This window comes from Populus euphratica, unplaced genomic scaffold (genome assembly GCF_000495115.2).
Source record: "Populus euphratica unplaced genomic scaffold, PopEup_1.0 scaffold28.1, whole genome shotgun sequence".
Classification (NCBI taxonomy): domain Eukaryota; kingdom Viridiplantae; phylum Streptophyta; class Magnoliopsida; order Malpighiales; family Salicaceae; genus Populus; species Populus euphratica.
In genome coordinates, this window is record NW_011499862.1 from 76,536 (window position 1) to 88,176 (window position 11,641).

An 11,641-nucleotide genomic window follows, 5' to 3' on the forward strand; every position below is an offset into this window, starting at 1 on the left:
TTGTTCTTTTTTTTTTTTCTCTCTAGAAAAAAAACACTTTCGTTTTTATTTTGCCACAAATCTAATTCTCAGTCACAAATCGGACTATTAGATCAATTTACATGTCATAGTTCAATTTTATTTGAATATTTGTCATATTAAATAAGGAAACTTATCTATTTTTTTATTATTGTAATTTATTTTTTATGTTAATATTTGATTTTTTTGTAATATATGTAAGTCATAGGACAACACATATTTTTAAGTAATAACATCTTCTTCTCCATGTTTTTTTTTTAATTTAAAAAATAAAATAATAGTGAAAAACAAACTCACATATTATCCAAATCAAAATAAAATAAAATCTCAAGAGTGTATTATACATATTCTGAATATTTTCAGACTAAATTGTGAGTCAACTTCGCCTAAATTTATCCCCGGATAATGATACATTCCTTATTCAATTTTTCTAAATAAAACCTCTCTAATATTAATCTCAATATTTTAAAAAAATAAAAATAAAGAAAGGAAAAAAAAACCTAAAATATATTCCAAGGATGACCTGGCATGATAACAAATTGACAGCATGGGAGTTAAGAGCCAGGTAAACAGTAAAGACAAAGCAGCCCAAATTTATTCCCTGTACCCAAGCCCATAAATCCCATCTCTAAAACCCAGAAACAAAACAAACTGTAAAGCAGTTTGGTCGTCTCAGCCAGCGAAAAAGAAAGGCAAAAGAAATGGGACGAGAAGTATCAGAGAGTTGCATCGATGGTTTACTAACAGAAATGGTATCATCTTACTGCAATCGATTTTACTCTAACACTCCTGAACTCGCTGCCCGTCGGATCGAAGCTATTGGTTATCAAGTTGGGCATCAGCTCTCTGAACGGTACACCCGCCCTCATACACCCGATCAAACTCATTTTTCGTTTGATTTTATGTTCTTAAACTCTTCTCTGTTTGAATTTTGGTCTGGTTAGGTACACAATGGAACGGCCTCGTTTTACTGATCATTTAGAGGCAATTAAGTTCATATGCAAGGACTTCTGGTCTGAGTTGTTCAAGAAACAGATCGACAACTTGAAAACAAATCACAGAGTAAGTTCTTTTGTTAATTTTTTATTTGTGGGTTTTTGAATCTTATTATGGGTTTTTTGTGTTAAATGAGAAATTGGGTTTCTTTTTTGTAAGGGTACATTTGTGTTGCAAGATAATAAGTTTCGATGGCTATCGCGAATGTCGGGAGATCCATCGGTTGAGAATGGAACACAAGATCCTGAAAGCAAGGCTGCACAAGCAATGAGCATGTATTTGTATTTTCCTTGTGGGATTATAAGGGGTGCACTTTCGAATTTGGGGATTCCTTGTGCTGTTTCTGCTGATATATCCAGTCTTCCGGCTTGTGAGTATAACTGGATCTTGAGTCCTTGTAGCTGTTCTATTAAATTTGCATTTTGTTAATTTGGGATGGAATATTAAGATTTGGTGCGCTTATTAAGAGATGATAAAATTATTGATGTTAGGTGTGTAGACTGATGGTTTAGGGTATTGGTTGAGGGGTAAATATAAAGATTATCAAGAAAATGGAACCTTAAGTTGTTTTTTAATTTAGAAAGGTTATGAATTGTGAGTACCTTATTACCTTAAAGGATTTTGTAGCTATTAGGTGTTTTATTTATCAAGTGAATTTGTTTTAAGAAATCTTGCTGTTGCTGAATTATCATGTTGTGGAATTTTTACTTGTTGCATCCCGATGGTTCTTTGGTTTTTTAAATGGTGTTTCATGAACTCCTTTATAGCAGAGTTGGTTATTGATTTATCCTTCATAATGTGATCGACTGAATTTTTCTAACTCTTATTCTTATCAAAGAAGGTTAGCTAAACCATGCCTTACACATATTCGTCCCATCTATGCACTTAATGTGATCAACTGAATTTTTCTAACTCCTCTTATTCTTATCAAAGAAGGTTAGCTAAACCATGCCTTACACATAGTTGTCCATCCTTAAGCTTCTGTTTTTGCTATGCCATCTATGCACTTAACATTGCAAACATATTTGTTCCTATTTGTTTCTTTGATTGGTCATGATTCATCACTATTTCTTTTCTTTGATCAGTCATGAGATTGATGAAATTCTTGACCTTTATTGTGTATTTACCTCAGGTCATTGTTTAGTCTGCTAAGCAAGCATTGTATTTAAACTGTTTAGCCCTTCTTTAGCCTGGCAAGTTTTTGGTTACCTCTCCCTCTCTCCATATAGTCTTCCTAGCATTTAGCACAAGGTTTTTTTTTTATTTTAATTTCATCTAATAGGCTTATGATTACTGTAGCTTTATTTGCTTTCAAGTTCCTCCACTTTCTGTTTTTGAAAGTTCAAACAAATTTCTTGATAATATTTGGGCTGTATTGAAAGTTCAAACAAATTTCTTGATAATACTTGGGCTCTATGGTCACCTAGTGTTGATTTTCTCATGACCTTGCATGTAGACGCAGTCTCTTATTGCACTGCTCTGTTACTATGTGTCCATCTGAAAATACTTTATTTGTTAATCATGAAGCTGGTAGCCCGTAATCCTCTGGTCCATCTGCCAGCTCTATTTTGTCTCCAGGTTCATATTTTGACAAAAATTCAGTGTTTAATTGCTATCTCCTTGTGGTCGTGAGAAAGTGAATTTGGTTCTCTTAACCAACTTCATATGTAAAAATTCATCCAGTTTTCTAAAGCCCCATTGCTGACTCGTGTGTGTGTTAGTTATTGCTCTCTGTCGAAATACCATACAACAATAGATGGGTACATGTCCTACTGGAGCCTTTTGTTCTGGATTTGGCTCTTGGAAGCAGCCTTTGAATATTTTCTCATTGTACTTTTTAGGCAGCCATATATTGCTTAGATCTTTCTGCTTCCCTTGATTTTTTTTTTTTGCATTTCTTCTCAGTTTGGGAAACTGAATTTGCTGATGTCTAAAATGATGATTAATAGGATTTGAAGTCATCTTATCATGGTATATTACCAGCTTAAGTTTCATTGGTCTGCTCAAAGGCATTGATCAACTTAAGTTTTTTTATTATTGTTTGTGTGGGTGCTGCGGCAACTGCTTGCTTGCCTTGCTGCTCACCCACATTTCTTTGAAAGAGTAAAGGCAACTTAAAACCTCTTTAGCTGGCTAAACCAAACACACGAAGGCATCCTGAATTTTTTGCCCTCTCTGTGGCTGTTAAAGTCACTCCCTTCTTGGACTGGTACCTACTGGTTATTTTTTGCATAAATAAACATGGGATTTTGAATAACAGTATCTCACCATTTCCGTGGCTATTCACATGAACAGGTTCATTTGTGATCCGTATAAAGGTTTGATCGGCAGGCAACAAATGTGCATCCAAATCTGGCTTCGAAGTATGTGCTTTCCACCAAATTAGATATTTGGTTCCTCGTTTTTCCTCCTTGAAAATGTACTTGTCCGAGAATTTCTAAGTATCCCACAAAATATGTCCATAGTCAGCAGTGGAATATTTTCAGAGGAATTCCTGTTACACGCATTCTTTTACGTGTAGAAGGTTATGTTGATATAATTGTTCCATTAAACACAGCTGGTTTTGCATTAACTAATGGCTTGATTGCTCCACTTAATACCTTTTTATTCACCAAGACAATTGTTAAGCTGGTATTCTCTTGATGGTTCTCAATTTGGGTTCTTAACTTTAGCAGTACGTACAATAGAAACTGGTCTTGTTTATGAGGTGCTCCAAGGAACGGGTGGATTCTGGGACGGTGATATTTTTGTTAATCATTAAGAATTTGTCTTTACAAATTACAATGTGATGATCCAGACATACAAATAACTGATGATTTTTTAATAAGTTTTATGTGCAAGAGCTTACAAATATCGCTAATGCTTTTTGGTTGAAAGACATTTATAGATATTTAAATATACAATAATCATCTTGAAATATGGTTAAATTACAGATATAAGTAAAAACATTAAATATTTGACAAAAACTTCCTTCGCATTTAAGAAAACATTACTGAAATATTCTCATACTCAAAATGCCCTTAATTACTATTTAAAAAGATAGTTAAAGTAAAAAATATAAAAAATAGAGGAAAATATAGAAAAAAAATGGGACATGATAAATTTTTACAACATGGACAATATTAATGTCACTATTTAATTTCAGTCAATTTTTTTTTTGAGTTTTGTTTTGTTTTGTTTTTTTTTAAATTTTCTCATTTTTGTTAACATTAATTTAATTAATCTTTTCCTAAATAGCAATTAAGGATGTTTTAGATATAATTTTTTGATACCTTAACTTTTGTTTTGTTTTGTTTTTTTTTTTAAAATTCTCTCATTTTTGTAAACATTAATTTAATTAATCTTTTCCTAAATAGCAATTAAGGATGTTTTAGATATAATTTTTTGATACCTTAACAAAGTAATTTACCATATATATATATATAAATATAAAATACTTGTGGGTGGTTATTATTTATTTTATTGCTTACTTTCAATTGAATTTTTGCATCAGAGACCATTTTTTAAAAATTCAATTTGCTGATGCATGAGATGACGATGTTGGATTCATACGATTTAAATTTATCTTCTACTTAGGAGAGATATATGATAAAATGTAAGTAACAACACGAGATTTACTACATGACAAACAATCTTTTACGATAAGGGAGGAGGGGCCATTTTTGGAGCCAGCAACATTCTTTTTGGCTTCATGGAGTTTTGAAGTCCACCCTGTGGAGCTTTTGCTCATCTTTATGGTTGGAGTCCTTGTCCTGTGGTGTTCTTATTCAATCTGTCCTTATGTAGCATGAGCAGGCTGCTACTCTATGTTTTTTCCCTCCCAATTGGTGCTATCGATGATAAGGTCTTTTGGGTTATATTATGAATCTAAATGATTTATTTGTTGTTACTTGCATCTTGACAAAGCAGAAGAGGCTAGTGTTTTAGTTGCATCATGTGTTGATGCCGCAGGTGAAAAAGAAGCAACGAGGCTCGCAGGTGCAGAAAGGCTTTAGCAGTGGGAATGGCATGCATATCCCATCCATCACCCCCAAGTAAAATTGGCCTTCTGTGGTTCACCATTTTTGTGTATTTCCTCAAACAAAATCGAGAGAATCATATCCATACAAAGTTTGTCACAGAGCACATGAAGAGAAGACAAAGTGACATGATCAAGACAAGCAGAACAATGGGATTTATTTTTGGGGCACAACGCAGAACACACAGTGAATTTCAATTGGCACTGTTAGCATTTAGACTCTCTGGTTCAACTTGTGATGACACAACACCTTCTTCCATCTTCTTCCAGCCATCGGCAGCCTTATTCTCCCCAGATTCCTTCGCAGTGTCATAGGAGGCGTGCAATCCAAATAGGAAATAGTATATCAATAAGATACAAGTCCACACACCAAATCTCTCAAATGATGCCTTATCTATTGATCCCAAAAGAAAAATGTTAATAAAAATGGAAGCAGATGGCAACCATGGCACCAATGGGACTCCCCATAATTTAGGATCCCTTGCTTGTGGAACAAGAACCTTGAGTGCTAGAGTACCCAAGAACCAAATTGGTACGGTAATCACATACCCAACCCAACCATCTCCACCCAGTCCCCAAATGATACTGGTAGCTGTTGAAGAGCCAAGAATAGTCGCAATGCACAGAATGAACTTTATATGATTGACTGGTGTAGTGACGCCGGTGACATAGTAGCGACGCACGAGAAGTGCCACGGCCACAAGTGTGAAGATAAATAATGTGGAGATGGAAAGAAGGTTGGACAAAATGCTAAGCTTTGTGAAAAAGGCAACGATAGCTGTTGCGCCGAGCATAATAACAGTGGCATTTACTGGTGTCCCAGTCTTTGCGTTGACATGAGCTAACCACGGGGGCATCATGTGAGTTCGTGCAATGTGTGTGAGATACCGAGCCTGACCGACAGCTGAAGCGAGCAAAGCCGTGGTCATGCCTGCCAATGCACATAAAGCGACAATGTACTTTGCCCAGTTTAAACCAACATAGTCAAATGCAGAAGAAAATGCAGCTTCTCCATCGAGCTGCTTGTATGGCACCATTAGGCACAGTGTTGCGGCTAGCAAACAATATGCGACTGTAACTATTGTCATTGAGCCTAGAAGTCCGATAGGGATGTCTCGAGCAGGATTTTCAGTTTCTTCAGCCATTGTGGAAACAGCATCAAATCCAACATAAGCAAAGAAAAGCACAGCCGAACCAACAAAAATACCACGGACATCATATGGCATAAATGGTTTATAGTTTCCTCTATCTGCTTTAGTAAGGCCAGCAATAATGATGAAGACAATCACTGCAACGTGCATAATTGAAGTAATGTAATTAAAGCGCGATGAGCCTTTGGTGCTAAGCACTGCAAGAACGCAAATGAGAGAAGAAACAACAACAGCAATAGGATCAAGGTGGCCATAGTCATCAGGAAGGCTGTGGGCTATAATGCGGAAATCATCAGGTTGGTAGTTGCAGAGGGTGGCAAAGTAGGATGTCCATGACCGGGCCACAGCAGCACCACCAATAACATACTCCAGAAGGATGTTCCCAGCGGCAATGAAGGCCATGAAATCACCTAACTCCACCCTCAGGTAAGCAAATGAACCACCTGGAAGGAATATAATAATTATATTAGCATGTGCCATTTTAAGATTTTGTTTCGATCTGATCACAGACATCTCAACACATGAAGAATGATTTTGTGCTGATCTGATCACAGACATCTCAACACATGAAGATGCTTTCAATGAATTCTATCTTTGATAAAGAAAAGTGCCGACATTTTTAGAAAGGAATATGAGGACACGCTGAAAGAGTTATAGAACAAGAGCTTTTGGATATTAATATCTTAACAACAGTTAATTTTCAGATAGAACTTCCACTAACTTACAAAACCCATTGAAAATTCACTCAATTCAGCTCAAATAAACCTTAGCTATACGTAAATTCTAAATTGGTTTCGACAGTTTATCCATCCATATATCAGGCCAATTTATATGGTTCTATTTAAAGAGCTTTTGATTTGAAAATAATCAAGCTGAACAATAAATTAGGGCTTGCATACCTGCAACAGGAATTTCCACAGCAAATTCCGTGTAACAGAAAACAGAAAGCATGGCTGAAACACCCGAAACAACGTAAGACAATACTACAGCAGGGCCGGTGTTGTCACGTGCTTCCAGTCCCGTGAGCACGAAGATGCCGGCGCCAACCACGGCGCCGACACCAAACCACATAAGGTCCCACCAAGTAAGGTTCTTCTTCATATCATGCTCACTCCGGGACTTGATCTCGTTGAGCTCAGTGGAGTCCAGGGATCTAGTCAGGAGCCTGTCCCTAAACCGCACAGGAGTTTGCCTGATTGCGTGGACATAATTTGTCCAGCTTCGGAAAGACTGCTCGGGGAGAAAATCATCTTTTGTGCAAGAGCATCCTCGCTTCTTGATTCCTTCACCTCTGTCTCCTTGTACTCCTCCCATTCTAAAACTTTAAATTTAGGTAATTAAAAAGAGAAAAACATGCAGCAAGAGTTTTACTGATGGGATTTTCTCAACAACCAAACACACAACTCTATGCTCCAAGTTAGACTAAAAGTACTCTGAATGAATGATTGAATGAGAAACATAACTTTTTTTGAGAGGAAAAAGATATAAAAGATCGCAACAGAATCTTGAAAGAAAGAGAGCATGAGAATTTCTGCTTTTATATATAACAAAGAGGACCTCCAAATATTCTCCCGTGTTCGGCAAATGATCAGGTATTATAAGTTTAATCACGAAATATATTTAGCTTAATATACTAGGTTTTGAGTTTGTTTTTAAATAATTATAAGTTTGAATTCCTTCAAAATTATTGAAGACTTACGTAATTATTATTTTCAAAACTCATAAAATTTATTAAAATATACACAAACTACACTAAATACCTACATTAATGAAAAGGAAAAAGGAAGGTAGGACTGCTGGTTCCAAGACACAAACAAGCGCTATGCAACAAATCCTTGCCCTAACAATAACGATGGGGTAATATTTAAACACCACAAAACAATATGCTACTTGCATCATCAGGAAAGTGATTTCTTGTATTTTTGTACACGTCTTTGTACTAATCAAAAGGAATCCAGCTCATCAATTTATAAAGGTTCAGTAGATTGTTTATATAAATATTTTTAGAAAGAAAATACCCCTGAAAGAAATGAGTTGGAACATAAATTTCTCCGGCAACGAGAACATTCAAGTTAAACAGAACAAAGAAGAAGATTGAAACTAAGCTAAGCTTCCAGTTGTTAACCTTGCTGCTTGCACGGTGTTTCCATTATTATCTCATGCATTGAATGAGAGTAATTCGACACCATCATTCAGTAAATATATTTAAATTTTAGCATTCATGTTCATGAACAAATGCATTTTATACTTGGGAATTACTTTTGCAGTCATGGAAGTTACTCATTTTGAAGGAAATCATACTATACTGCTTCATTGGCCTCATTAACATGGACTGTTATATTAGGTTTCTCAAAACATATATATACGCAGCAGCGAAAATTATATATTTGAAGATCTTATAAGTTTTAATATCTTTTCAAATAAATAATTATTTCAAGATTGAGTTGTAAAAACCACAAATTATTCAAATATTTGATTTCTAATAATAATTTACATAAATTATCAATTAGAAATTTTCTAAATCTTTCTAGAAGAGAGAAGTAGCTATGCTTTTGAATACTAGTTCTTTTCTAGTGTTTTTTAAGTGTTTTATAACTTATATAGTTTTTATACTATTTACTCCACTTAAATTAAGAGGCATAACATTAACATGAAAATATTATAAATAGTAAAATATCACTTTGTCTTCTAAACAATAACACATATATTATTTTAGAAAAAAATTAGATTTTTTTTTCCAATTAAGTTCCTACTTGATTTTTCTAGGTTTAAAATTATAATTCCCTATATAAATCACATTCTAGTCCTTAATTATTAAAACTTATTTATAATTAATTAGTCACACTTAATTAATCATTTTATTTTAATTTATGACTAATGATTTTTATGTATATGACTCATTAGGTTTTCTAAGAAGTTGAATTAAATATAAATTACAATTCTAGGTAAAATAAGATTAAATAAATTAATTTATTATTAATTTAACAATTGATTGATTTATATTTAAAAATCAAGTATAATATCTAGCAACTTGTCATGATACTTTAAATATTAAAAAAATTATAACTGATTTGACTTAATCTTTTAATGACCAATTTCTTATTATTTTTTTATAAAAAATATTTTTATTTAAATATTATAGTATAGAATGTGTCTACTCTATTAAATCATGTTTGTTTTCAATATCAAATTCATTGATTATTTACTCTAAATTGATTAATCAAATATTATATTAATTAATAAAATATTTAATAAATATTAAAAATAAATAAATTTTTATTAATAAATTAAATATATTTTTATAAATAAAATCAATGTTACCTGCAATCGCATTCTAGACATGTATACTAACATGCATGTTCTTCCCTGGTAGATTGTTTGAAGCAAAATATATAGGGATATATCTATTTGTGTTTGCTGAAATAACATTTTCACACAACTCATCGCTGGTGCATTGTAGATTTTAATGTTGTTGGCGTTCACTATGCTTCGAGGATGCATATAGGAAGAACCTGCATTCTTGACTTGTGTGATCAGTAGTTATATTCAAGGTCGGAGGCTAATTGATCTAAACAATGGAGCTTTGGTTTCTGCATGCAGAAACAGAAACTTCAACAATGAAGACATTCCGAGCAAGAAAAGCTAGTTGATGGTTGAAATATTCCATACAAGGCAAATGCTTTTCTCAGATACAAGTGAACGTTTCGAAGCATTCGAAGGCAACAAGGCATTCACAATCCAATTTACCATTAAAATGACCTGTAAGAAATTTAGGTTCATGCTGCAAATCACAAAGCTTGTTAGACATCCAATCAGAAAGAATGCAGCACACAGCTTCTGAGTCTTCTTCCTTTTCAGCCCTAATGATTCTCGATATATATAAAATGGAGACGCACCACACCGTACCTCTACGCTGCGCCAAACTACCTCCATAAACAGTTCCATTCTTATAGAGTAATAACTATTCACATGGCCACAAACCATCAAGAACAATTCGATTCCATCTCCCAAACCTCAAATTATGAAACAGAACGGATTTGGGTTATTTCAACATGCAAATAGCCTCGAGACTCTCCGAAGCACAGAATCCGCCGCCGATGTTCCTCCTTTGGAGGCTTTGGCATTGGGGCATTACATTCGCGCACTCACTATCAACATCAAAATACAATTTCTCTTCTAAACTGAACCAATGAATGACAGCATTACAAAGAACATTGAAAGGCAACAAGACCCCAGAGGGCTTTCTATAATATTATTGCTATAAAGTCCATGACTCATCAGTCTTTGACGAATACATGAACATGGTAAGATTAACAAACAACCATGTAGAATGTTGATTTTCAGGGATCAAACACAATACAAAGATTTGGCTTATTATCATACTGATCAAACTTAAGCACAGGACGAGAAATCCTCTTGAACTGCCTTGTCGTCGGATTACAAATAAAATATATATAGCCTGTATCAGAGCTACAATAATCCATGAAGTGCTCAAAGAAGTAATCCTCACATTGGCATGCTTTCAATGTTTGGTCACTTGGGTTTACAGAAGAATGTTGTGTAGAGCAAAGAAGTAACCCATTACAAGACTGTTTTATCTTCATTCTAGGAACATTTACATCGTCCAAGAACAGAGATTTGATGGGCAAGACCCCTGCTTTCATATCTGCATGTACAAATTCTTTGATTTAGTCCATATAAAGAATGATTTGGTCAATTTAAGACTATTCTTTTCAACTTGATTCAAACAAATGTAATAACTTCGTCCCAATTGCATATGAATTGATATTTTTGTGGGGATTCGCATGGAATAAAAATAAAAAAACAACATCCTTAAATGGAATTTTATATAAATAGTTTTATGGATCCAATCTTATATTTTTCTTTCCACTATTAACATACATCCATCTGTTTCATTAAAGTTTGTCAAGGTGGAAAGAGATGTGGGAGTCATGAGCAAAGTTGTTAAATCCAATTTAGTGAGTCTATGACCTGGCCTAAGATTATAATTATAGATTAGACAGGTTAATTGATTTTAGTTAATCTATTTCAATTTTTTTTAAAATTTAAAACTACATAGTTTTAAAGATTTTTCTTGAAAAAATAAAACTGAATTTTAACTTATTTTATAAGTTGTGAATTAACTTGTTAGGTTCATGAGTTCAAACTTTTTAATCCGATCATGTGTCATGCCAAATTTAATAATTGTGGTACGAGACTCTCTCATAAAACTCCATTCAAACATGTGCGTGGGCGTAAATTTAAAGTAAATAAACCTAAAGAAATCCAGTTATCTAGTCTATCAAATCAAGTGGAAAAAACAAAAGGGCTTCCTGCTTTCACTTTTTCCAATGTTTTTCTCTTAAATCTCCACAACACCCTAACTATATAACTTCAATACGATGATGTTTTAAAATTTAATACACCTCATAATAAGGTTTTTGAGTGTTTTGATAAT

The 11,641-nt window shown here is 33.9% G+C and overlaps 2 protein-coding genes across 2 annotated transcripts; one reads left to right on the forward strand and one right to left on the reverse strand.

Moving 5' to 3' along the window:
- Positions 1 to 648: 648 nt before the first annotated feature.
- LOC105124957 (Transport protein particle (TRAPP) component) lies at positions 649 to 3,648 on the forward strand. Its single transcript, XM_011025191.1, has 4 exons — positions 649 to 871; positions 963 to 1,080; positions 1,174 to 1,384; positions 3,310 to 3,648. The coding sequence occupies exons 1-4, from the start codon at positions 720 to 722 to the stop codon at positions 3,336 to 3,338; spliced, it is 510 nt and encodes a 169-aa protein (XP_011023493.1). The 5' UTR covers positions 649 to 719; the 3' UTR covers positions 3,339 to 3,648.
- A 1,420-nt stretch (positions 3,649 to 5,068) lies between these two features.
- LOC105124958 (cationic amino acid transporter 1-like) lies at positions 5,069 to 7,768 on the reverse strand. Its single transcript, XM_011025192.1, has 2 exons — positions 7,083 to 7,768; positions 5,069 to 6,626 (listed from the first exon to the last, which is right to left on the reverse strand). The coding sequence occupies exons 1-2, from the start codon at positions 7,495 to 7,497 to the stop codon at positions 5,227 to 5,229; spliced, it is 1,815 nt and encodes a 604-aa protein (XP_011023494.1). The 5' UTR covers positions 7,498 to 7,768; the 3' UTR covers positions 5,069 to 5,226.
- Positions 7,769 to 11,641: the final 3,873 nt, after the last annotated feature.

Coding starts and splice junctions, on each gene's coding strand:
- LOC105124957 (XM_011025191.1), top strand. CDS start 720: ATGGGACGAGAAGTATCAGAGAGTTGCATCGATGGTTTACTAACAGAA. Junction 872..962: donor GGGCATCAGCTCTCTGAACG/GTACACCCGCCC, acceptor TGGTCTGGTTAG/GTACACAATGGAACGGCCTC. Junction 1,081..1,173: donor ACTTGAAAACAAATCACAGA/GTAAGTTCTTTT, acceptor CTTTTTTGTAAG/GGTACATTTGTGTTGCAAGA.
- LOC105124958 (XM_011025192.1), bottom strand. CDS start 7,497: ATGGGAGGAGTACAAGGAGACAGAGGTGAAGGAATCAAGAAGCGAGGA. Junction 6,627..7,082: donor TGTGGAAATTCCTGTTGCAG/GTATGCAAGCCC, acceptor TATTCCTTCCAG/GTGGTTCATTTGCTTACCTG.